Raw genomic sequence first — 27,209 nt, 5'->3', positions numbered from 1 at the left:
CTCTCTGCCTCTGCCTCTGCCTCTGCCTCTGCCTCTCTGCCTCTGCCTCTGCCTCTCTGCCTCTGCCTCCCAAGTCCTGGGATTATAGACATGAGACATGGTGCTCAGCTGTTAAACTCTCTTTACTTTAAGCTCAAAGATCCATTTCAGTTTATGAATAATAATTTGGATAGTAAAGCCTTCTTTGTCTATTAAATAGCTGTTATATGTGAAAGCGGATGTTTCTCAAACAAGTTTGTAAACTGGAAAGCTCTTTCTCAGCCTCACGACAGGAGTGAGGAACCAGAGCTCAGTGGCTGGCCTGTACATTCAAGGCAAACACTACCTCCAGAACCTGGCCTGCAACACGTCACCCCCATCGCAGCTTCTGGCCTCTCTTCATTGTATTTTATACATTTTCAGCTTTGCTCAGTAATCTCTGCTTGATACCCACATTTGCTAGTAATCGAAGGAGGCGCTCCCTACATGGCAGAAGGTGAACCTAACTCCACCACCGAGAAAGACAACTTCTCCTGGCATACATATTCCATGCGACTCTGCAGTTTTAGTTTCCACTTTATGAAATAATACATTAGTATGTTTATGTTAGAGTAGAAGCCACACCTCTAAATTTCCTTTAAAATTAATTTAACATTCTCTATAAATACAACTTTATTAGTCCCTTATGATAAAATGATAAATTTGAAAGCAGAAAATTGGCATAACTTATACCTCATGTGAAAATATAGATAAAGTACAAGTCTTTCTATATCTTAAAAAAAAAAAAAAACCTATTCAGGATAGCCTAGAGAGCACGAATATCTTTTGTTAAACTTCCAGTGGGCAGTGCTTTATATAGTATGTGCCAAAAAAGCAAATTGGATCATCTGGTTCTGTGACTTATAAGTATTGGATTTCAAGAAAATCAATTTTAAAGAATTAAGAGATCTGGTAAGTAGAGAGCAACAGGAAGAAACATTAAAATCTGTGACTACAGAGGAGAGATTTAGATCCTAAGAGACACCATAATTACAGTCTAATCGCTCAAATTCCATAAAATGACCAATGTGAGAAACATGAAACGTGATGCGCTCTGGAGAGGAGTGCTAAAAAGAGCTGCTTTACAATGACCTCAAATGGAAGCAATGGCAGCAAACCAAGTGGCTACAAACACTAAAGCACTGTGGGAAAGAAAGTATACTTGTCCCTATCATTTAATTTTTCCTCACTTATGTGATGAGTTAAATCAGTGACACTAAATAGAAAAGCCCAATTATCACAGCAGGAAAAATGAAATCTCATTAAAATAACAGCCATCTGTACCATGAGAGCTTTTCTTCTGTACTATCACTGACTGACAAACACTTGAAGTAATGATAAACTTAAAAAAAAAACAATTTAAAATTTTATAAATCAATTATTGTTAAAGATGAATCACAGGAGGGAAAAAGAAATGCTGAAGGAAGAGTGGTTACCAAGCCCATCAGTATTGTGGCAGGTAATGTACAGAGTTCAAGATTACAAAGGAACCAAAACCCAAAGTGTCAGCAGAGGTTGGTGACAGACAGTGAACTGCTGACCTAGACCTGGGCCTAAGGCTACGAAAGCACCAGCCCATCTCAAATAGAAGAGGAAATGCCTAGCTTTGCAAGAGCACGCTGAAAGTGGCAAAGATCTCCCTAGAAAATGTAAAATAATAGGATTTACCCTCTGTATGTGTGCCTACTTTATATTATCTTGGAAGTCCAGGAATAACCATTGAGTTATTTATAAGAACAAAACAAAACAGCTATAGTTACAAGATGGATTCATGTGTGTAATGAAAAGCAGTACCAATACGAAAATATCTGGGTTAGGCTTGTTAAGAGTACCAACTGCCCTAATAACAAGATAAAAAGTGTAAGCCATTTCCCAGGCCTTTCCTACCTGCTGGCCATGTTCCACTCCAGGGCTGGGTTTTGAGAGTTCCTTTCACTCTCTGTTGGCACTCCTCCTGAGCCACTGCCTTTCTCTGGTTTGAGTTGATCCCACTGGGCAGTACCGATATTGATGGACTGCAGGTCTATTTGGTACTGTCTGTCTTCAATTTCTGATCCAGGATCTCGAAGAATTCCTAAGTTTAAGGCTTTCCTGGGAAGGCAGTGAAAAGGGTAAACATATTCTATAGTTATTTGCTATATTATACAACCATAGTCATGTTCGCTCTACTTTGACAATCAAGATGAATGAATGCTTGAATTAGCTAATAAACTAGGTTAATTTGATGGAGGCAAAAGCTAAAACAAATTTTCCTGAACTGGAATCAACTTCAATTTAAAGACTTTCTCCCAGCTGAGGGTACCAGTAAAATGAGCCACAAAGATACAAATGTTATCAGTCACGTAGTACTCATGGTTCAACAGCAGTGGGAAGAACAACCAGGGCCTTAGAATTCACCAACACAGGGCCAACTGGTAAGAAACATGCCTGCTCCACCTGGTGATCCATCCCATATACAATCACCAAAACCAGACACTATTGTGGATGCTAATAAGAGCTTGCTGACAGGAGCCTGATATCGCTGTCTCCTGAGAGGCTCTGCCAGTACCTGACAATTACAGAAGTAGATGCTCATAGCCATCCACTGGACGGAGCACAGGGTCCCCAATGAAGCAGCTAGAGAAAGGACCCAAGAAGCTGAAGGGGTTTGTAGCCCCATAGGAGGAACAACAATATGAACCAACCAGTATCCCCAGAGTATGGTTGGGACTAAATCACCAACCATAGAGTACACATGGTGGGACTCATGGCTCCAGCTGCATATGTAGCAGAGAATGGCCTAGTCAGTTATCAATGGGAGGAGAAGCCCTTGGTTTTGTGAAGGCTCCATGCCCCAGTGTAGGGGAATTCCAGAGCCAGGAAGTGGGAGTGGATAGGTTGGGGAACAGGGGTGTGGGGGGGAAGAGATAGGGGTTTTTGGAGGGGAAACTAGGAAAGGGGATAACATTTGAAATGTAAATAAAGAAAATATCTAATAAAATAAAAAGAAAAAATATATAAATAGAATGACCAATAAAGAAAAAAAGAAAAAAGAAAGAAACATGGCTGCTTAAGATGGAAATATCCTCAGTGTGTGGCTGAGAATGAAAATATTAGAATCCTGCAGAACTACAAGTAAAGGTAGAATCACTTAAATTTAAAACCCAATCAGATAACATGACAGAAGTGACTGTACATGAAAAGAGAAGAAATGAAGGCAACTCACAGTTACAACAGGTTTCAGATACATAGTCAGCTGAGGGAAGAGCTCCTTTTAAACCCTCAGTGGACTTTTAGGGAGACAATACAAAGAATGAGAGAATATAAAATCATGCTAGGGAGCTAGGATGAGGGACTGGCAGCCTTGCAGGCCCTGGAGGATGCTTTGGATCCCATACTTGGTTTTCCCAATAACACAAGAAAAGAAAGCATATAACTGCTTCTGTATAGGCCTCCTGATAAATCAAAAGAAGCAGATACCTCTATCCAAAGGAAGAAAGACATACTAGTCTGATAGATCTAAAGATTAAAAGATTATATGCCATTGTATCATTCCATAAGACTTACTTCTACAGGGCCTGTCAATCACCTGGCCAGGATCCCATACCTTGGGAAACCTGACTTTCCTGAACATAATGCAGAAGTGCTGGGAGGAAAGGTGATCCTAATGAGATAATGCACTTCCACCCTAGAAGGCCCACCCTTACCATGGCTGCTAAGGCAGCTCCCTCTTGACAGCAGTTCTAAGGCTGCCCACTGTTCTGAGTTGAGAAAAGTATAATTTCCCTTCCTTTTGTATACTCCTCAGAAGCTGAAGCATGCCTGCCAGGTTACTTCGAGGTTCTCACTACTAACCTCAAGCCCTCACTTTTGCCATCCGCCATCTTGTGAGCCCCACTGCTAAACATGGTGGCTTTCTCTGCCCCCAACTCAAAAGCTCTAATTTTCCTTTTCATCTTTGTCATCTCCCTCCACACAGTTGCTGCTGGGACTGACAGCTTGCCTATCTTGTTTTTCTTTCATACTCTAATAGCTCCCTTCTGGGTTCATCTTTAAGTTCTTTTGTTAAAAGTGAACCAACCCAGAAAAGATCCCAGAAAGTGAACCTGATTTTCCTGGTAACAAACTAATCAGACTAAGTATAAAGAATTTATATATTCCACTTAAAACATAAAGCCATCAAGTTTAAGACACTGCAGTTACAGCCTTGCCCATGAGACACAGTTAAAATTTTAACAACAGGCTAAGTCAGCTAATAGAAAAACAGATACTAGACAAACCTTGTTCAAAAAACCCTTGTTAGAAGTACTTAGTCATAATAGTACATAGATTTATCTCTACTTCAAAAGTTACTCTCTTGGCATTAAGCTTACCTCAACACATTTTGATCAATACAGACTGTAGTCTGTGAGCACAATAAAATTACCCTCAATGCTTTACTGAAGAGAACCTGCAAAATCCTTATTTTTAGAAATTTAAAAGACATTTCTACGTTAGTTATTCCTTAATCAAAAATTTAATAAAGAAACAATTCCAATCTTATGCACTACAGGCACTATATAGAGTGGAGATGGCACTTCAGGAAAGCATACTGTTTAACTTACTAGTGTTTGGGAGGAAGCCATGGCCAGAACCCAAGAGTGCACATAATAAAGCAGGAGAAGCTCTGGAGAGTAGGGCACAAGAGCAGGAATGAGCAAAATGATAGGAGATGAGCAACAAGGCCAAACAACAGATGAACGTCTAGCAAAAGGGGGAAAAAAGGATAAAAAAGTAAGATATTTGCCATAAGAAGGGCAACATAACTATGATGCTGAGCAGAGTAACAGACAACCGTGCAAGCTAAGCCAGTTTGCAGAGTCAGGAGCCTCCAACTTCTGTACCAAAACAAAACAAAACAAAACAAAACTCTATCCTGGCTATTTCACTCCTGAGAAAGTCTGTCTGTCTGTCTGTCTTTCTTTCTTTTTTAAATTCAACAGCCAATTTTTATTAAAATTTGTTATAAAACACTAAGAGTAGAGATGATTCAATATCTTTTTTTCAATTTTTATTAGCTATTTTCTTCATTTACATTTCAAATGCTATCCCAAAAGCCCCCTATACCCTCCCCCCACCCTGCTCCCCTACCCACACACTCCCCTTCTTGGCCGTGGCTGCATATGTAGGAGAAAGTATTTCTTATTTCGTTCAGCATAGCTTTAGATAAAGGATATCCTCTCATCTCCTCCCTAAACATAACATTAATTTTCCTCATATGAGTTCTAATCTGTTCTAAAGCTATAATGTAAATATGTTACAGTAAAAAGCCTTATAGTATTGCTTCCTTTCCCTACACGTTTGCTATCGAGAAAGAAATCAAATCTTCCTGTCTCAACTTCATATGCTTCGAAAATGATCTATGAACTTTGCTCCATCCCTATTGCGGCCTTTGAAACCAAGCAATCGAAGCAGGAAAGGCGAAGAAGCACAGTTCTCATAACTTCCTTATTCTTCACACAAAAAGCTGCTTTATCAACTACCACGTAGGAGTTATATAATTGTAATGGCTTTGGACTTCCAAACTCTCCTCCCACACCATTTAAACTACTCAGCAGGTGGTGTGGGAGGATAAACTCAAGTCTACAATAGTTGGTCAATAATGTAATCATAAGGAACCAAAGATGACTTTAAGTGTATAACAGGAAACATGGCTTTAATGTTTTCCTTTTTAAATTGATTTAGTCTGGGACGGGCCTTTTGTATGTTTACACAAGGAGCAGCTCATGTTGAACCATTTAGTGCTCATTGCTGAATAGGCATATCGTGGGAATTCAATGTAAAGTAGCAAAATTTATTCACTTATAGCTCAACTGAGATCTATAAAATGCTAAACAATCCAGAAAATAGGAATGTAAAACCAAGTTTAACTTTCATATCTTGAATAAATTAAATGTCTACACATTTATCACAAAGTCTCTACAAAAGACAGTAATTTGGAAAGTAAATATGGCAGGAGATAAAATGGCTGACTGTCAGACTGGATTCTTGGATGAGTCGTTCAAAGCAAGATTGTCTTCAGCTGCAGAAAAACAGCTGAGAAGCCTGGAGAAAATGTTAGACTCCCAAATGGACAGAGTCTGATCCAGGAGGACTCAGCTAGGTATCAGCAACATCACTCCCCCTTCCCTTTCTCTGATGTAAGCGTTTAAGATTATGACAGAGTCTGTAAATATGGAGTCTTGAAAATAATTTATTGTTGCAAGTTAACTGGCTAACTAGATTCTATATTGAGAAAAAAATATAATGGAGGCATTTGTAAAGACAAATTACAACCTAATTAACTGGACTGCAAGTATTCCAGGCAGTCCAAATTGCAATACAATATTTTAATAAAGACAATTCCTTTCCTATCTTTTTTTAAAAATTGGATATTTTCCTTATTTACATTTCAAATGTTATCCCCTTTCCTGGTTTCCCTCCTTCCTGGAAACACCCTATCACATCATCCCTGCCCGCCCTCAATTCCCCTACACTGGGGCTTCTATCAAGTCTTCAGAAGGACCAAGGACCTCTCCTCCCATTAATGCATGACAAGGCCATCCTCTGCTATATACACAGCAAGAGCCATGTGTACTCCTTTGTTGATTTAGAACAGTTATAAATTAACAGTATCACTCTTAAAGCTCTCAGGCCATTTTCCACTCACACAGACTTGTTAAAAGATAAGAGTATAATTCATACACAATTAAGACCCTATTATTGAATAACTAAACACCTACGTCACATTTTATGTTAATAAGTGGGATACACATCATCCTTAATGCTGGCTGCAGAGAATCTACCCACATGAATATTACAACATTAAGTCAGTAGCTACAATTAAACATTAATAGTGTTTTAGTCAGTGAAACTATATATAATTTATGATCTTTCTTATTCATGCCCCCAAATAAGCCACCCTAAATCCAAGGCAGTTTCTCACTTAATGTTCTTTAATGTGTTATCTCAAAATAAAGAAGTATACAGTTATCACAATGTTTTATCACAGGCACGGATACAGTGTGGATAAGCTTGACTTGCCAGTGCTGGTACAGTTTTGAGAGGCTGTAGAACTTTAGGGTGGTGTGGTCTAGCTGGAGGAAGTGGGTCACTGGTGTGGGTTTATAGCCAGGTTCTATTTCCTGCACTCTGATGTCAGGTTTGCAGAGGTGTGAACTAATAGCCCCAGACTCCTGCCACCACACCAGGAGCTCTTCCTGACACCCAGGCTTTGCTTCCTGGCCTGCCAAGATTTGGGCATGCAGTTTCATGATTCCTCCATTAGCGCTTTGGGCTGCTCCTACTGCTAAGGCTTATCAGCAAAGATGGGCTTACACGGCCTCAAATCATAAGCCCAAACACTGTTTCTTGCCCTAACCTGCCTCCTCTTGGGTATTTTTTAATAGTAATAAAAGCAGCAATTAATATACACTGTGAAGCAATATTCCATTTTGAACTTTATATACACTCAAAAAACTATGAGGAAAAATGTCCATTTGGTTTAGAAGGTAACCAAAGAGGCCTGAAGAGCATGTGAGAAAGTAGAGAAAGAACTGGCAGTCTCAGCACAGAATCATCTCTTTTAGCCACTAAGATCACAGTCACTAAGAAAATTACTCAATTATAAAACATAAATATTTTAATGAAGATGAGAGTTGGTTAAGTAACATAAATCTATCCTTAATTACAACAATGCGGCTAGGTTAGATATGTTATGAACCTATACATTAAAGATGTCTGAACTTTAATAACCTGGACCACACCAGGGTCACAATTGGTAGCAGAACACTGATCATCATATAAAAGCCAGCAAACACATGAAAAGAATTACAGTACATCACACATCAAACACTATGGCCTTGTGCTTCCTTCCTCTAATCCTACTGGCAGGAAATGGTCTACACAGCTTTTGAGGTGACTAGACACATTTAAAAGAAGTCCCTAGTTCAGAAAAGCTCCTGGATGCTGCAGTTCTTAGCAGGAGGGAGAGTACCTCCTGCTCTGCCGAGGACCACTGTGCTACGCCTCCCGTGTCCACAGCCCTGCAGCCACACTGAGAAGGTACTGCAATTGTATGATGCCATTTACTCTGCAAAGACTTAAAAAAAAAAAAAAATAGAAGGAATCACCAAAGTTGTGTTTCCATATCATATATAGCAGGTAAATTCATCCAAAATTGAAAAGATTTAACAATGTTACTTTGGATTAATAGAATCAGCTTTTTACCTGAGCCTGAATTAGATACTTTTAGTGCAAGAATAAATTTCAGAAAATATCTTTTGCACATGACAATTCTTGAACCTGGACAGTATACAAACGATTCTGGTGTACTGTTAGGTTTTTTTGTTTGTTTGTTTTTTAAAAATACACTTCTGAGGATGTATTTTCAAATAAAATAATTGAAATTAGATAAAATATGAATCCAGATAAAAGCAAAAATTCACAGACTATACAAACTAGGAAAGTATATATATAAAATCAATTCTATTCCATTTTTCTTATTTTAAAATTTAAGTATGTTTATAATGTAACTTGACAATGCTTACCAGAATGACAGCAGATTAAAGAATTATCTTTTTCATTAATGTCTCTTCTGCCACTAAGATGAACAAGGGGTGCTACCATCCTATAACCCTGTGCATTTGTTTATTTTTCCTAGATTTGGGGAAATTCCAAGTTCTGTGGTACTATACCTCAGTATTATCAGGTGTTCATTAAAATCACCTGAAAATACTGAGGCTATGTTTCACTGAGCATAAGCTTCATGGATTCCTTGAGTGACTGCAGCTGTACTCAACGCAAAGATGTGCTGTCCACAGTGTATTTGATAGATGACATAGGAGAGGAACTTCTTTCACCATTGTGTCAGTTTATCAAACCCATACCTGGATGACAGGCAATTCAATGGAAGGAAAACCAGTCCCAGAATTCAAAGCATTATTTCCTGTAGAAGAGCTCTGTGCTCTGTGATCTCTAAATGCCAAAGGCATAAGTATATGACAGTTTCACTAAATGACTAAAGCCTTAAATAATATGGATAGAAACGGTTGCACTGCAAAAGTTATAACCACAGTTATTAAGGTTTACTGGTATGCTAGGGGATTTGGGTGAAAATAGCACTAAGGATAAATATCTATTACCTGATAATATAATATGAGGAATTTATGTTAAAATTATGCTTTGACTTTGCTCAAAATTATTGATTATATTTTTCGATTATTGTATTGCTTTGGTTCAGAATCCTTGACAAGAAAATTTGTAGGTGGCAAACACAGGTTAAGGAAAGACAATTCACAAATTAAAAACTGAAATTATCATTTAGTTTTCTTGAAAGTTACCAATGGTCATAAAGGGCAGAACAGTGTTAATCTTTGATATATAGGCTACTATGGGCAGAAGTGAAGGCTGCAAGGGTCTGGGGAGTGTTAATGTGGCTGTGTTTAAGCAATTACTATTTCTCCTGTGGGAACTATCACTTCAAGAATGAAACAAGGACAAATAAGAAGAAAACATTCTATGGCCATTTTTACCTACCGTGATAATCAGGGCTGTGCTCCTTAGTACTTTAGCCAGCATGAACTACTTTTCTAGTATCGTACCCTTATCAAAGTCCAGGGTTAGAAATTACAGAACAAAAACATCAGATTAAGGAATGGTTTCAATGAAGAGGATAAACATCTTCTAAACAAAGGATAAGCCTTTCTAAGTGCATAAAAAACTATATATTTAACCTATGACACTAATGTCAGTGCACACTGTAATAAAGAAAGAGAAGCATGCATGGGAAGGAAGTTGTCCTTCACACTGACCCTGCAGAGGACAACTGTTCATTGCTGGGGCAGGGGAAGTACAATGATACTTTCTAAGGCTGCATGCCACCTCACTGCTGCTCATCAGATGTTCATACGTGATATATACAGGTAATTTACTATGCATATGTAGTGAATATGTGTATGGTCCTTGCTTCTTAATTTTCCACCTAATTAGCTTCTCTGTGGTAAAGATGTTAGGCTCTGGCTGTAAGTGGACACTAGTCAATACAGGCTAAAACAGTAAGTAAGTGGCCCTTACAGCATCTCACATTTACAAGTTCACTAAAAAGATATTTTAAATACAGGGAATGTATGATATACCCATCCTTTCATCAATGAACACATATAGGAAACAAACATGCAGGATACTATTTAATTATAACATTCAATTATTTTATATCAGGCATTTATGAAAGCATAACACTGTTTTACCATTTTTCTGTCTTGCATATAAGCAGCCATGGTACACAAGCATTATGTGCCAAATATTATGGAGGTTTAAAGGTTAAAAATTATTTTAAGGTCTATGACCTGTTTTCAATTGCAGTCTTCTTTTGTGTGCTGTGACAGGTGTGTGAGTGGATGAGAGTGGAGATCAGAAGATGACTTTGGCCAGCTGGTGATCTCCTTTACTGTGTGGGTCCCAGGAATTGAACTCAGATCGTCAGGCCAGATGACAGCTATTTACATGCTGAGCCATCTTGCTGATCCTTCAGGTGTATTTTTAAAGGTGCTTTATTATGCTTCCTCTCTGTTATGTTTAAGCCCATAAATGTTATATCTATACGTTAAATTGGCATGAAAACGTTAGTGCCTTAATGGAAGATTCAGATCAGGACTTGATATATCCCAGATCCAGTGCACTTCATATAACCCAAGGGTGTTTTCAAAGAACTGAAAGATAGATTTTTTTTTTCCCCAATTAAGAAACTCATGATAGGATCTGAAGCATATGCTAATATTCTGTAGCTTCTTTGCAATGTAAATTAAAAGAGCAAAGCATTTAATAAAAAGGCAAAACATATTTTAAAAATGTTCTACAATTTATGACAGTAGAACTTAAGAGTCATTTTGAGATGGTTATTGAGGAAGCTTTTGGCAGCAAACAGACACAAATTCATGGAAATGTATATCCTGCTATAGGAAGCCACAAAAGAGTAGTTACTTTAGTTAGAACCAAATCTCAAGCCCTCAACTAGATCAGCTGATCATGACAAGGAGTAAAACTCCACTCACAGTATTTTCAAACATAGCTTTCGGGCAAGTCACTCTAAATACCAACTATTCGAGTCAATCTGACTTGTAACAAGGCAGCCACCTGAAACCAACTGTACAGTATGCTTTGTAGTACTAGGGATATAACAGCACTAGATAATGAAACATACCCCGACAAGAACCAAGACAATCATCGTTCTGAGAACAACTGTATATTCAGAGAATTAGAATGAATCTAGAGGCTGAGAGAAGGAAAGAGAGCATATTTGGAAAGGATTTATATAATTGACTCTAAATATTGTATCTGGAACTAGAGCTCTCTATTGAAACAGGTAAGTTTTAGCAAACTACAGAAAGGAATAATGTCATAATGTGAGCTACATTACAGCCTCAGAATATAACATACTAAACATTGCTGGGACAGTTAACTTATGACTCATATAGCCTTCCTGGTTCAAATGGCAACACAGAACACTACAGTAATTCCAACTACCAAGTGATATACCCATTCCTAAGGACAGATCTACTGGATCTCCTACTGAAGGAGACAACTTAGGTTTGCTTTTACATTTTATCATGTAAATAGTGTTTTCAAGTCTGAGAAGTCTAATTAAAAATATTTAAAGAACATTAAGGGAGTGTGTAAAAATGTTCAGTATCTAACTGGTTCAAAACAAAAATCAGTATTAAAATAATCTTTGGATTTATGTGTATAAAATATTAGTTTTAAAATGGAATTTGTTTTCCGAACATGATATGAGGAGATGACCACAATACATTAATAAGTAAACACAAATACATCTTGGAAAACACCATGTACAGGACTCAAAATTTAATTAAAGCAAGAGACTGACACATACAGGAAAAAATGGGCTAAAACAGAAGTGACCTAAATATGAACAGTGAATGCAGCATAAAGAAGTGCTTGGTTTGGAATAAATAATGGACGGAAGAAAGACTCCATTTTTTAGTGCACGTAGTTTGTTATTATTGAATTAAAAAAAATAACCTTGGGGTAGAGAGATGTGCCTACAGACAAGATCTCAAATCCTCAGCAGGCAGGTAAAAAGCCAGGTGTCACAGCACCGTCTCTAATCTCAGAATGTGGAGACAGGCAGGTGCCTGGAGACTGCTATCCAGCTAGTTTAGCTCAATTAGTGAGTTGCAAGTTCAGTGAGAAACCATGTCTCAAAATATAAAAAACTGAGATCAATTCAAGAAAGCACTGGTGTCATTTGGTAGTCTTTCTCTTGCTGACTTAATTTTGAGTAATTTGTCTCCTGCTAACAGGTCACATTTCCCTGCTTCTTTGACATTTTATCATTGTTGTTATATATAAAACATACATAAAGAGACACTAGAGTCAACACTACCCCCATTCCAACACATCTGAGAAGCACACCTTTTCTTGTCAGTTATATCTTGTCAGTGTGGATCTCCTTAATCCAATCGGAATTGACCCCCAGTGGAGCTGATTTGCAGCTTTAGTTGTGTTTGATCACCTTTGGTTACTTTTCTGCAAGAAAGGGCTTTCCCTGTGCACTCATAGGACAGCACTGTTCAGTGGGAATGAAGCCAAACACAAAGATAAGCCACTATGTCAAATAGTTTATAAGTAGCCATATTGAAAAGGGTGTTTCAAAGTGGAATATAGTTGTAATAATAGATTTGTCAACATGCCTGCATTACTCCCTAAGCAACACATTAACTGAAGTATTTTACTGAATTTTGAAAGTCTGATGTATATTTTATGCTTAACAAAACATCTAGAGAGCTCCCTTCTTGCAAAACCCATGCCCACTCTAGGGCAAGTACTACTGACCTTCTCTTACATGTTCTATTTTCAATGCTCATGTTGAAATCTGTATTAGAAGTTTTTCCTCAATAAAATCCAATAATATTTCATGTAAAAAAAAATCCCAGCTTGACTTGCCATATTTCAACAGCAGACTAGCCACATTTGCTTGTGGCTACTATGTTGATTGGTACACCTTAGAGTGACTTTGTCTTTTTATAAATGTGCAAAACAATTTCTTTCTTTCTTTCTTTCTTTCTTTCTTTCTGTCTGTCTGTCTGTCTGTCTGTCTGTCTTTCTTTCTTTCTTTCTTTCTTTCTTCCTTCCTTTTTTTTTTTTTTTTTTTTTTTTTTTTTTGGAGACAGGGTTTCTCTGTGTAGTCCTGGCTGTCCTGGAACTCACTCTGTAGACCAGGCTGTCCTGGAACTCAGAAATCCACCTGCCTCTGCCTCCCAAGTGCTGGGATTAAAGACGTGCGCCACCACGCCCCGCTCGCAAATCAATTTCTTATGGCTCACTCTTCCCATTACCAAAGGTGCCTCAGGGTGATGCATGTGGGTTTGGGGTTCTCCCAGATGCCAATTTATCACTATAGCCATGTGATTTGATCAATGTCCTTCAGTTAACCTTTTGAGGATAACTATTTTCCTGCTACAAACTGAGTATAAATTCAAGCCATGTTATTCTTCCAGTGGAAGAACAATGTTCAATCTGATGGAATGCCACATTTTAGTTTTTAGTTCATCATTGTGATGAGTATTTAGGTTTTTTTCACTCTTAAAAAAGATTAAAACTGAGCCGGGCGTGGTGGCGCACGCCTTTAATCCCAGCACTTGGGAGGCAGAGGCAGGTGGATTTCTGAGTTCCAGGACAGCCTGGGCTACAGAGTGAGTTCCAGGACAGCCACGACTACACAGAGAAACCCTGGCTCGAAAAACAAAAGTAAATAAATAAATAAATAAAAAATAAAAAAAAAAATTAAAACAGATTAAAACTGTAATAAATAATTTGACTATAAACGTTTGTATGGACAGATATGTACATAGGAGCAGAATTGGTGGACCAAATGGTAACTATGTTTAATCTTAATAAACAGGACTTTTGCATACCCAGTTCACATTCCAACCAGAAATGTATAATCTTGTGATATTATAAATATATGTATGTATATGTAGCTATGTATGCATGTATATTTACATATATGTATTAATGTATATTCATGCTCAATTTCTGACACAATAGCTCTTAAAACGTTCTATATCTCGAAAATAGTATGAGTGTATGTACAAGCTAGTGAGGTGAATAGGGCTATGTCCTCTGAAAGACCAAGGCAACATTGTGATAGGTACTTGATTCAGTCTCCCGAGAAGGAAGGTCTGAAGGTTGCCAATGGCAAGACTGTAAATAATCTTCTCTATGCAACAGCTCTCCCCAGGGGATGTGACAGGCTTCTGATTGTATTTGTTCCAAATGCAAACACCAGGAACTGTGAGGTCTCACACGTTTTAAAGACTGATTTTGCTACCTACATCAAGAACATTTTCATTATCCCAGAATGAATGAATACTTTCATTGTTAATACAACTCCCATTTTTCCCCTCATTCTACACCGTGAAAGTAGTAATCCACTTTTGTTGTGGATCTTTGTGTGCTGATACTTTCATATATTCAGGAATCACATAATACAAAATGAACCTTTACAGCCTTGGCCACTGATATTTATGATTAACATATTCATAAAAAATAAACACAGCACTAGAACCCAGGGTCTTCTGCTTTGTGTCTTTTTTTTTATTCTAAATGAGCCACTCCTACTTCATTCCTATGTGGCTTCTACTTTTGCGGTTTGTTCTCTGATGTTGGTGACACAGCATCTCTGTGATATTATGAAATGCTTTTGATGAGCTCTTGGGTTAACCTTGTTAGTTTAATTACATGAAAATGACTTAGAATGTGAATGTTACAGGAAAACTGTTCTGCCTAGCATGCCTGTGGACTCTAGAATTCTATGGTGTTTGACACCCTGGCACATAGTGCAAGTCTTGTCTATGTCGGACTTCAAAGTTACTATACATGCTTTGAATGCAATTTATCCTGAGCCAGGAGAGCAGAAGTAGGCAGAAGAAAAGAAAAGTATTGTGAAGGATACTGACATTAAAGAGAAGACTCTGAGCCTCCACTAAGAAACTACTAACAAGCCCTGATAGATGGAAAGCAAACGTGAGGGACCACCTCCCTGACTACAAGCAAGGAGGCTGAAATCCCTGCAGGTTTTGAGACTGGAAAGGGAAGGGCAAAGGGGAGGGGAGGGGAGGACGTCTCAAGGTTTATGTCACTAATGGTACAGACTTTATAATACACTTCTTTCCCCATCAAAAGTTAAAAAAAAAAAGGCCTTAAACAAAGATGATGTATTCCTAAGTACAGTAAATAAATGTGTGGAAAGACTTCTAAGTGTTGGAAAATGTAAAGTCCTTTCTAATCCTCTCCCTCCTCCCTAATACACAGTTAGAGATAGAAGCCTGGGCTTCAGTCTTACTGCAAAACACGCTACCATTGCACTATATTCCAACAGCCCTCAAAGCTCTAAGTTCACTCACTGTTGGATAAGCAAAAATTATTTTTAATAGTTCCCACTTTTAATTTTTAAAATCCCAAAGATGGGTTAGATAATTCACAAAACCTCACCACGCTTTGATATCTTAGGTTTTTATATAAACTTAATGAAATAAAAGATGAGAGAAATACTATAAACTATATAAATAGTAATAAAAGGACTGGACCAATATGTAAGCCAGAGCAAATTGGAAAGCTTTAGAAATAATATATATAAATAATATAACTTTATACAACTTGATAAACTTTATATCCACTCAACTGAAACTAGATCATGGGTATGGTGGTCACTCCTATGACCTTAGTGCTGGGAGACAGCAGCACTGCTGCAGCAGGATCAGGACTTTGAGGTCAACTTGGACTATGCACTGAGACCAGGTCTTGAAATGAAGGGGAAAGTAAAACCTCTGTGTCTTCTAGGTGGTGAGTTTGAACATTGTCAAAGCTATGACATCTACTAGAGAACTGTAAGCATTTAAGCTTTTAAAGACTAAGACTGGGACATCTTAAATCTAGACCAGCAGGCAGAGCAGTACTTGTTCAACTGCATTTTTGTGACTTTTCTCACTTGGCATTATTTGCAATTGTACTTGTACGTCTGGCAGCAGTTGCGACTTCACTACAAGTTATGTATTATTTTTACCACGGTCATTACATACGTTCAGCAGTAGAGTCATCCACATATGCTTGGTGTGGTTTGCAAACACTTTGTGACAAAATCCAGAGCCAGGAACTTTCACAGAAAGTGTTTACTGTGAAATTTCTTCTTAGAAGTTTGCTTTTCTTTACAGCTTTGATCCATATGACATCCACAAGCCTACACTTCAAATAATGGCTTATGCCTAAATTAAGAAAATGTTTCACTTTGATACAACAAGACTCCAGTAGGATGTGGTAGTTCTAGAAAGGACCTCATTTCTTACGTGATTAGAGAATTGGTCAAATATGAAGGCTGCTAAAATTGTCCACACTGTTTCTTCGGTTCATGATGACTTGGTACTTACATTCTGCTGCGCATCAGCACTTCACAGGAATACTTGATTTGTCTGAATGAATTTACAAACCCACAACTGAGGAAAATCAGAAAAGCCTACTTTGAAATATCAAAAGATCCCCAGTAAAAAGTATTTCTAGAGGCCACACCATGCAAGTTTTATTGATCATTGTACTTCTCTGCAGAACAAAATTGTTGCAAGACGGAACATAATAAAATCAACTTACTGGTAAATATCTTTCCTGAGGACAGATCTGCCAAGTGGATTATCAGCCTGAGGAGCCATGGTAACAGAGCCAACCTTCAAAACCATAGTGTCTTCCTTTGCTGCCTGATTCACTGTAACAAAGGGAAGAGACATGAATACTACATGTGGATCTGTGATGCACAATGAGATATTCGTGGAAATAGGATGCCAATATCTTACAAAAAGACCAATAAATGAGAAAAAGAACAATAAATAGTTACATTTAAAATAAAACATAATAAAAAAATTTGATGCTTTTGTAAGTCTATTCATGTTTTCTGTTTACCACAATTAAAAATCACACTGAAAAAATAATAAACTCACTTTAATATAACAATATATTATTTTTATTAAGTATATGTACTTAACACTAAAACCATATAATGATCTAATTCCACAAAATTAATCCCACCCACTCCTGCTTCCTGGCCCTGGCATTCCCCTGTACTGGGGCATATGATCTTCTCAAGACCAAGGGCCTCTCCTCCCAATGATGACCGACTAGGCCATCCTCTGCTACATATGCAGTAGTTTATATTGTTGTTCCTCCTATAGGGTTCCAGATCCCTTCAGCTCCTTGGGTACTTTCTCTAGCTCCTTCATAATTCAATGACTTTTAACAATAAATCAACTATAAGAACTGTTTACCTATTATTAAACATTGAAACATAATATACAACTCTCCATACTGTATTTTAAAACCTGTAAGGTCAGTTAAAGCTCAGGGCTGGTGTACGGCCTCCTGCCCGTGAGGCACTCCCAAGGGCACTGAGAAAGGTGGTGGTGAGAATATGAACACAAAGTTTTGAAAGAAAAGATACTCCTGCTGCTTCTCAAGGAGCCCTTAGGATCTGCCACAAACAGAACAGAGGAGAACTGGGTGTTAAGCCATCCTATGAACATCCTACGAAGGCACAATTCATGCTTCCCCAACTGTGCTGCCCAAAGAATGCAAAAGCTAGGAGATTATTTCCAGCTGTTTCAGCAGCACACTTGGTATGGTCTGACTTTGATTAGTCCAAAAAAAGAAAGTTAGAATTGAGAAAATGAAAAAGCAAGAATAAAGCTTGATGGCAAGGGTTGGAGGATGAATATGACAGGAGAGAGGTGGGAGGAGGGTGGGTAGCAAATGGCAGAAATGGAGATGAACTATCATAATAAATATTAGCATGTGGACATCTTAGTAAACACAATAATTTAAAAAGCCCATTGCAAAAAAGATCAAACAGAAAACTCCATCTCATGCAGCTGGGCCACTTTCAAATACAGGCAGTCTGGCTTGATTATAGGTCCTCATAGTATGACCAGTGTTTACATTTCACAGATCTTGCATTATATGCCAAGCTTAATAGATCCATGTGGGGAAAGCATCTGATTAAGCAGAAGGCATCAATTAAATCAATAAATAGTAAGCCTGGAGAATAGACTATACCGCACAAGTACAATTAGTGGACTTGCTAACTGTCTTTCTAGGCTGCAGACACTACCTGCCATATGACGTCTCAACTGCAATAGACACGCAGCAGTAAATGAGGTGCATATGGAAGAAAAATGACATACAAAGCCAGACCCAAGAACAGAACTCTGCTAGAGCCAACCATGCTCTCAGTAGGCTACACTATGAAGTCAAGGTAAAATACAAATATAAAACTACTTGCTGACAAGCATTCATAAATTAGATTAAAATTTTATTACAGAAAGTATTGAATTTACCAAAATTTTATTCATATACAAGCAAGAATAATGAAACTGTGAACTTACATAAGGAAATGTCTTGAGTGATTTCTTCAGTTACTTTATAGCTGGGAAGGTAGCTTTCAAGCCTATCTTTCTGGCTTATTTAACCTGCTTTTAATTGCTGGGCTACATGAGGGAATGTTTGTGTTTAAAATATTTTAAACATGAAAATCAATACCTTCCTTCTTTGCCTTAGCTGTTTTAAGTGAGCCTCATCAGGAACCACTCATCCCAGGAGAAGCACGATATATCTAAAACACAGCACTCTATGATGAAATAAAAGCTAAAGAGGAAAGTGAAACAACTATAGATTTAGAACCTTGATAACTGTGAAAGAGGCAAACAACACTTAGACTGAACCAAGGTGCAACTCAAAGTGAAAATACACGTTTTGCTCACAAATACTGTGAGAACCATTTAGTACATCAATTAGATAGACTGGTAAGGCAAGTGAGCAAACAGGAAATACAAGGCAAAGGTTTATCTGAGTCAGTAATATCAGTATAATTACTAACACAGGCACATACATACACATGCATACATGCACACATCTACTAGAGTATAACTGCAGCCTTTTCAGACTGAAAACTTACTATGCAGATCAGCATGGCCTTGGACTTATGGCAATCCTACTGCCCCCACTAAGGAGTTCTGTGATTACAGGCACAGCCCACAAGCGTCGATGGATTTATGTTTTTAAAGTACCAGCTTATACTAGTTCACTTAGAAAAATTAACTTGCTGATACTGTTTTGTAGTCTTGGTAGTTTTAAACTTAGTAATTTGTTAATGAAATAAACTCATGGAGCTATTAAAAGTTGTATTTGTAATTAATATTAACTATTATAAATATTGTGTGAAATGGAATGAAAAGTTATATTTCTAAAAATATTTCTAAAAATATAACTTTTAGGCTAGAAGTTCATCCCAGAGATACTGTGTTCATGAGGAGTGAGGTTCCATGCTCTGCACTAGGAGGAGGAGGAAGAAGAGGAAGAGAGGAGGGAGAGGAGGAGGGAGAGGAGGAAGAGGAAGAGGAGGAGAAGCCAAAAAAAGTAGTGTTAAATATGAGAAAAGAAACTTTACAGCCAATTAATGCTAAAGGTAATTAATTAAAGGAAACAGAGTCCTTTGTAAAGCAAGGCCTTCAGTGGCGTCCAAACTGTGGTACCAACAGCCTCCTAGCTCATGTATTTGCAGGTCCTACCTCCTCTCAGTATGCTACCTATGTTTATTTTTTCCCTCATCTCAACCTTTCATCTCCAATATCATTTTCTGCTTAGGTTTCAATGAAATTTGGCTTTACCAATTTACATTCAACTGAAACTAAAATATGTATGGAATAGAAAACATAAGACACATTCTCAAAGAATCTTTGTGATACAAAAGAACTAATTACCATGAGTTATTTAAATTAAATAAGAGCACTGGCTCAGTAGATAAGGGTGCTTGTTGCTGATTCTAAGACTCTGATTTTGATCCTTCAGGAGGATAAAGGACTCCCCTAAATTGTCCTCTGACATCCACATGCCTATGTGACATTCTCCCTTCCATTCATAAATTACCTATTCAGTTGAAAAGTTCATAAAGAAGGATGGCTAGATAATTTATGTGGTATTTCTTAACAGTCATCTCTACCACAGTCATGAGAAAATGATAACCTAACTTGCAAATTTGGCCCTTAGGAAATTATCCTCTGTAAAAATTTAAGTTCTTTAAGCCACTGTAAATTTATTGTAAATTATTTATTTATTATTCATTAAATAGTCATCTAACTGAAGAGTAACTAGACAATAGCATAAAGGTCATTCTATCTGCAAGGGATGTGAGTTCTTCCCAATGTGCTTATCAGGTGGTCACACATCACCTGCTCACAAGGGTCAACTATATTTTATGATAACTGTGCTGTATAAAATATGTAAGCAGAGGAAAACAACTGCATAGTTCTGCTATAACAGAGCATATCTGAAAATATTAACTTTCAATCTCACAGCAAGTAATTTCTAAGTAAAATAGTCATAAAGGCAGGAACAAGTATATATTGAGAATTACTAATACATTGAAGTTAGTTCTAGGTACCTTGGCAAGTCTATAAACCTCTATAAATGCTTTTTAATTATTGAAATGAAAAAGATTACTGTTTTAATAAACCTTAGTAACTGGTAATATTCAAACAGACTATCTTCAGTTAATTAAGATTATCTGTGCAGGTAGAGGAAACAACAGAGAATAGATTCTGAGAACACAGAATATAACAGACGCTTTACTCTGGTGTTTGTTAACTACTGGACACTTAGTCTTTCTTCTACCTCTACATAATAAATAAGAAAACAGAAAAGAAAGACTGCTCCTATTTCTATGTAACATGGACTAGGACATGTATCTTAAATACTTACCTTTTTCTTTTCTCTTGTACTCGTAAGAATACAATGATTAGCACGGTAGTTGCTATGGATTGAAATCGATTATTCCTCCAAAGTGCTTATGTTGGGGCTAAAACCAAGATGATGGTGTTTAGAAGTGGGGCCTCTCATTATGAGACCCATCCAGGGCAGGAACCAGTCCCTCACACTATTAATAATGCTGTGTTGTGCTTGCAGTCAGGAGCCTAGCATAGCAGTCCTCTGAGAGTCTCTACCCAGCAGCTGACTGAGACAGATGCAGATACCCACAGACAAACATTGGAAAGAGTTTGGGAGCCCCTGTGGAAGAGTTAGGGGAAGGATTGAAGGCCCTCAAGGAGATGGCAACCCCACAGAAAGATCAACAGTATCTATTAACAGGACCCCTGGGAGTTTCCAGAGACTGAACCATCAACCAAAGAGCATACATAGGCTGGTCCAAGGCCCCCAACACATATGGAGCAGAGGGCTGTCTTGTCTGGTCTCAGAGGGAGATGTGCCTGGTGCTGCAGAGACTTGATGGACCAGGGTGGGAGCTGCCCTCTCAGAGGTGCAGGTGAAGGGGTGGGGGAAGGAACTCTGCAAGGGGGAACCAACATTTGGTATATAATTAATTAATTAATGAAGAAAGAAGTGGCGCTTCTATGAAGTAATAATTCATTCATAAGCATTTCATCTGCTATAAAAGGTCAATGCGTTTGTCCCTTCTGCTACTTTGTTCTGTTTTGTTTTGTTTTGTGAGGTTCCAGCAATGACATACCAATTTGCAAGCAGAAAAGAACCCTCATCATGTAGAGAACCTGCTAGTGCCTTTATTTGGCTCTTCAAAGCACCCAGACTGTAAGAGATAAATTTCTACTATTTCCTAATTGTCAGATTAAGGTACGTGTAACCACAGGAATAGACAATGGTAGCACAGGAAAGATCATAACTCCTCATTTTCTGCAGCTCAGAATGGCATGATGGTAAATATGGCCACAGATGTATTTGTGATAGTAAGATATGAGGCATACAGAGTTCTGATTTAATAAAAAGGGTGCAACCTCCTCACGGGAATAATTCTATTAAAGAAGAATTAAATATGAGTCTGCTGCTTTATGTTGTCTCCTAGAGTCACTGCTTGCAAGCATCTTACACTATGAAGAGCGTTTCTGGAGCCATTATGCTATTGCTTCAGCCTGCAGTCCAACAAAGGTCTAGCAGCTCCATTTTACTCAGGTGAACTTAGCTTAGTGTGCTCAATTCCAAAAGTGGCAGAGCTATTTTTTTAAAAACTCAATCTGTATAATCTCAAAACTCACACCATTATCAATGGAGCTATTAACGTCTCTCAAAATTGCTACATCTTTCAATTCTTTTAAGACAACAAAGTTTAAGACTCCAATGAGTTTAATACAACATAAGACGGGACTTCCAGAAGGTACTAGGAAGCCCAGAGAAGAAATGTTGGTCTGTGGACAAGTTTTCTTCCTATTCTTCATCATGGGCATTTATATCAGGATTTTCATAAATTTCATTATTATGAATAATTATTTGGATTTTTTAATAAAATTTTACATATCTTGGATAGTAATTGAGTACAGCATTAGAATTCCAGACAGAAAGCAAAATGCTACAGAATAAAAATAATCTGTTTTCTAATTCTACTAAATAGTGAATAACTCCTGTAAAAAAGCCATAATGTAGTAAGTTTTCATTCATATAATAATAAGAGAAATTATTTAATCCAACCCTCCTACCCACCCATCTCCAAGCTTCACAAATGGAAAAAAAAAAAAAAGAAAAAAGAAAGCAGAAAACTATACCTGCAACAGTTGACTGTGTTTCTTCTGTTTGGGGAACAAAAATTCTGATGACACTTGTATTGATATAAATCAAAGGTAAATTGCGTGAAGTTAGTGTATGGGTTCTCATGGGCTGACCTGAAGATTTTCTTTTCTCTCTTTGGGTCTTTGGGAGTTTAGTGTGAAATACGCTTGCAATTGCATTAAGTAAAGGAAAGCACACAACAATATCAAACGCTTGTGCAGAAAGAAGAATTTCATGAAGAAAATGAGGCGAGCCATCCATTAAACCTTCAGATAACTTATAAAAGCTTCTTCGCTCATTTCTTGAGGTTAACTTGTGGCGGACATTTTTTGTTACAGCTTTTGTGTATGTCAGAGAAAGAAATCCATGCTGCTGATGAGCACCATCTAGAAGTTTTGTAGTTGTCTGTTTCAGAAAACGAAAGCAGAATACACATTTCATTTTATTTAAAAAAAATAGACAGTATTTGTGAAAGAGAGAAAAAAAAAGGACTAGAATATTGACCTTCTTGTATTGGTCATCCTACACTCAATAAACATGAGAGTGTTTTTCCCCTAATCAATTAGTGGTACATAAAATTCTATTTTACATATCACTTAACATAACACTATACTAGAAATTATCTATCTCATTTCCAACACCTCTTCCCAATACCTAACAAGAAAAAGAGCACATTGGATAAACAGGACAAAGGAACCAAGAAGCCTTGTTGTCTCTGGGTCTGTGATTCCATCTACCCAGGACCCCTTTCTCACTCCTTCCTTCAGGTTTACACCTATAACCAACAACAGATCAGAGGCGAAACCTATGTAATTCTGAGAAACCTATGTAAAACTGCTGAGTTTTTTACTTTTTTCTGTGGCTTGTTTGCTCTGACTTTGTGTGTGTGTGCACGCGTGTGCATGTTGTGTGTGTGTGCGCTCGTGCGTGCGTGTTGTGTGCACGTGCAGGTGTGCACGTGCTAGTAAGTACTCTACTTCTGAGTTCAATTGTCTGCTAGATTTTTAAACTGGATTTTATAACTCTGTATGAATTTTTCAAGTTGATTACCTTGACCATTGGGAAACACATGGAAAGTAATCATTTAGTGCTGAGATATCATGTCCCCTAGTGATCTGCCTTCACACCATTTAGTCCTTCCAAGCTTCCTCTTTGTAGCTATTGTCTGCTTCCCTTCTTTTCTTTCTATGCTTGAAACAAACAAAACCACAGTAAAGCTAGATAAAGTGCTGTACTTTGATTCCTAAGTGTTGGCCAGTAGGCAACAACAACAGGTGGAAAGGGCCTGCTGTCACCCCAGTAGAGAGGGAACAGCAATGTTCCATTCCCAGGTATCTAAATAAACCAGTCCATAAAAAGCTTCTATTGAAACCCTGGAAAGAGCATAAAAAGCATTTCAATACATGCATAAATTTTTTTAAAATGTTTTTTAAAAAACTTTGAAACATGTCAAATACAAGCACTCTTAAAAGGTTAGCTATACAAGGAAAATTATACAGTAATATACATTTTCTCTCTCTCTTCTCTCTCTCTCTCTCTTTCCTTATCTTTCTTTCTTTCTTTCATTTCTCTTTCTTCTTCCTTATCTCTTTTTCTTTCTTTCTTTCTTTCTTCTTCCTTCCTTCCTTCCTTCCTTCCTTCCTTCCTTCCTTCCTTCCTTTCCATTTCAATTGTTATCCCCCTTCCCAGTTTTCCCTCCACAAACCCTCTATCCCATCCCCCTTGCATTTTCTTAAACTGCTGTACTTAAGTAAGGAGAATAAATACACATAAAACATTTGTTTTCATATTTCCCAATGGTTAAAATCAGCATTTTATTTAAAATTTAAAATGAATAATTAGAGAGCACAAGTAATTAAGAACTTTTCATAGAAGTGACTCTTGTGGGGGCTAATCCTAGGGCTTGAGCCCTGGAACTCCTCATGCTTACAGTCCCTTACAGAGTTCCAGCCCTACTCTAGGGCAATTAATTCTTTTTCTTTTTGATTATTTTTTTGTTCTGTTCTGTTTTGTTTTGTTTTGTTTTTCCAAGACAGGTTTCTCTATGTAGCCCTGGCTGTTGTGGAACTCACTCTGTAGACCAGGCTGTCCTGGAACTCAGAAATCCGCCTGCCTCTGCCTCCCAAGTGCTGGGATTAAAGGCATGAGCCACCACTGCCAAGCAACTTTTTTTAACTGTAGAGAGAAAATGTCAAAAAATTTAAAAGCTTCAAAATAAGATCTGTTGAGTTGTCTGAAGACATTTAATGTGATTAAGACTGTTTCTTAGGGCTCACTGACAGTCACCCCCTCCTAAGAATGCAAATGAGCATTCAGGTGAATGACTAGAAATCCAAGGAGCTTCTACTCTCAGACTGCACACCTCAGACTCCTGTTTGTAGTAGGAAAGAAACTATTAGAAAAAGTTAAAATTGAATGAAAACAGTATTAGATATTATACAAATAAACTAGTAAGCTTTATTTGTAAGGATGAAATCATAGGAAATATTTCATAAGGATAATATTTACATCTTTTCAGGTTTATATGAGAACAAGGAAGAATTTTGTAAACACTGAGAAAATATTAATTTTGTGGTGACTTAGTACACTAAGCAGCAGCTACATTTTAAAATTTCATGAACTTTATTAACTTTAAGAATTTCACTTAAAGGAATGAGTCTAATAATGTATTTACATGTTGAATCACTCAAAAAAATATATCTTTGATATGTCTGAAAGTTACTAGGATGTACCCTAATTTAATTTTGTACCCAGGAAACAAGAACACTACAAACTTGTTTTGATTAAAGACAGCAATAAAAAAGTACTTCTATTAGCTGCGAGATGACAACTGCTAAGAGAACAAAACCAAACGAAACCAGGGAAAACACAAAGGAGTCTGGGCAAGAAGTAACCCAGGAATGACACACTGTATTGGTCAACGCTTGATAGTTCAATACAAGTAGAAAGCCATTTTACTTAATAACTTATTATGATTTTCTTATATTGATGACAATATTAACTCTTACTCATAAGCTCAGACTAGCTATATACATACAGATGACAATCAGCATATGACAGAAGGAATTTATGATACAAAAACAGATTATAGTTCACTCTATTTCAAAGAGTATTTCATTGACAGCAATGAAAATCAAGTTCACTGCATGGCAGCTGAGGTCCTATTTTAGGTACTCGCTAGGGGAATTCTGGGGTTCAGCTTTAAAGTGATTTCTTACAGAAGAAAGGAAGGCAGGACAGTTACTTCAAGAGTCCTGCTTGCTAAGGGGTCGAACCAACAAGGTGCAAGTGTCCAGCTAGTCAGTACAGGAAAGGAAGACACCTCCACAGTGCCCCAACACTCTTCTCCAAGGCTTGAGGTGACTGATGGACAGAATCGAAGAAATGAGAAGACAAAAAAAGCAACAAAAGTCACAATGAGACAGAGAGAAGAGAGAGACAGAGAGCAACAGCTTGAGCTGGAAAGATTTTTATTCTGCTAAAGTTTCATATGTTCAGCTCTGAGCCACATCTCAATATGGCCTCTGTACTCTCTTCTGTAAAATCATAACAGATGGAGGTAACTAAAAATAAATAAATAACGTAATTGATCTCCATATACAAATATTACTTTAAGTTTTTAGTACTGGAACTTACATATGAAAGGAAAAATCTTTCAGAATGTCAGAATCACAATTCATAAATGATAAAATATAGTAATAAATGTGATACAATCCTACCTTTGCATTTTGATAAGTTTAACTGCTACAAAGACATTGGTTACAAAACATGAGCAGATTAAAAGACTAAGCAATTCTAATTTAAAAAATAATTTTAGAGGAAAAAGTCTAAAAGAATGGACTGAGTTCTATTTCTTAATATAATTATTCCTGTTGCAAAGTAAAACAAATAAAAATAATTTAAAATATATTCTGAAAAATAAAAATTACTAAATGAGTCTTACCACAGGTTTTTCTTTGCACTGCAGAAACACTCCTTCAAAATGTCCTGACTGCCAACCTTCCCCAGGCCTGGAAAACACAAGTTCACCTTATGTGTTCTCTTCAATTTCTCTCAATTAAAAAACTGACCATACATCAAAATACCAGAAGATCTAAAGTAACGCATGCTGTACTGAGCACAGATGTAACAGTGCAGCCAGCAGACCCACTTACAGCAGCACAGCATGCTCTGAGCTCTGCATGGGAATAGTTCTCCTGATAACAGACTTAGCTGTTTTTCTTTTTATCGATTTTTGTCTCTTCTATAGATGAGAAGGCACAGAAAGGTAAAAATCTTTATCTATTTTATTTAACTCTGTATCTCCAGTGATCAAAGAGATCAGCATATAAAATATATTAGTAAGCACATCATTATACTGATAAATTATTTAAAATTTAGAATGTCTATAAATTAACAGTAAAACTATGGACAAACTATAGTACATAGCCGGGCATGGTGGTGCATGCCTTTAATCCCAGCACTTGGGAGACAGAGGCAGGTGGATTTCTGAGTTCGAGGCCAGCCTGGTCTACAGAGTGAGTTCCAGGATAGCCAGGGCTACACAGAAAAACCCTGTCTTGAAA

At 37.4% G+C, this 27,209-nt stretch overlaps 1 protein-coding gene across 4 annotated transcripts in view; it reads right to left on the bottom strand.

The window, feature by feature from the left end:
• Vps13b (vacuolar protein sorting 13 homolog B) overlaps nt 1-27,209 on the bottom strand; it is a 543,216-nt gene that overhangs the window by 253,964 nt on the left and 262,043 nt on the right. For 2 of the 4 annotated variants that reach the window (XM_021183993.2, XM_029469591.1), the window contains exons 28-31: nt 26,588-26,654; nt 22,641-23,049; nt 16,678-16,789; nt 1,906-2,109 (exon numbers count right to left, since the gene is read on the bottom strand). In XM_021183993.2, the coding sequence (XP_021039652.1) occupies nt 1,906-2,109; nt 16,678-16,789; nt 22,641-23,049; nt 26,588-26,654 (792 nt within the window). Of the gene's footprint in view, nt 1-1,905; nt 2,110-4,601; nt 4,741-16,677; nt 16,790-22,640; nt 23,050-25,703; nt 26,008-26,587; nt 26,655-27,209 lie in introns of those variants that run through there. The other 2 variants (XM_029469592.1, XM_029469593.1) reach the window with 2 other exon arrangements.

This window comes from Mus caroli, chromosome 15 (genome assembly GCF_900094665.2).
Source record: "Mus caroli chromosome 15, CAROLI_EIJ_v1.1, whole genome shotgun sequence".
Classification (NCBI taxonomy): domain Eukaryota; kingdom Metazoa; phylum Chordata; class Mammalia; order Rodentia; family Muridae; genus Mus; species Mus caroli.
The sequence above is the reverse complement of the archived record's forward strand: the minus strand, read 5'-3'. Positions and strand labels throughout refer to the sequence as shown.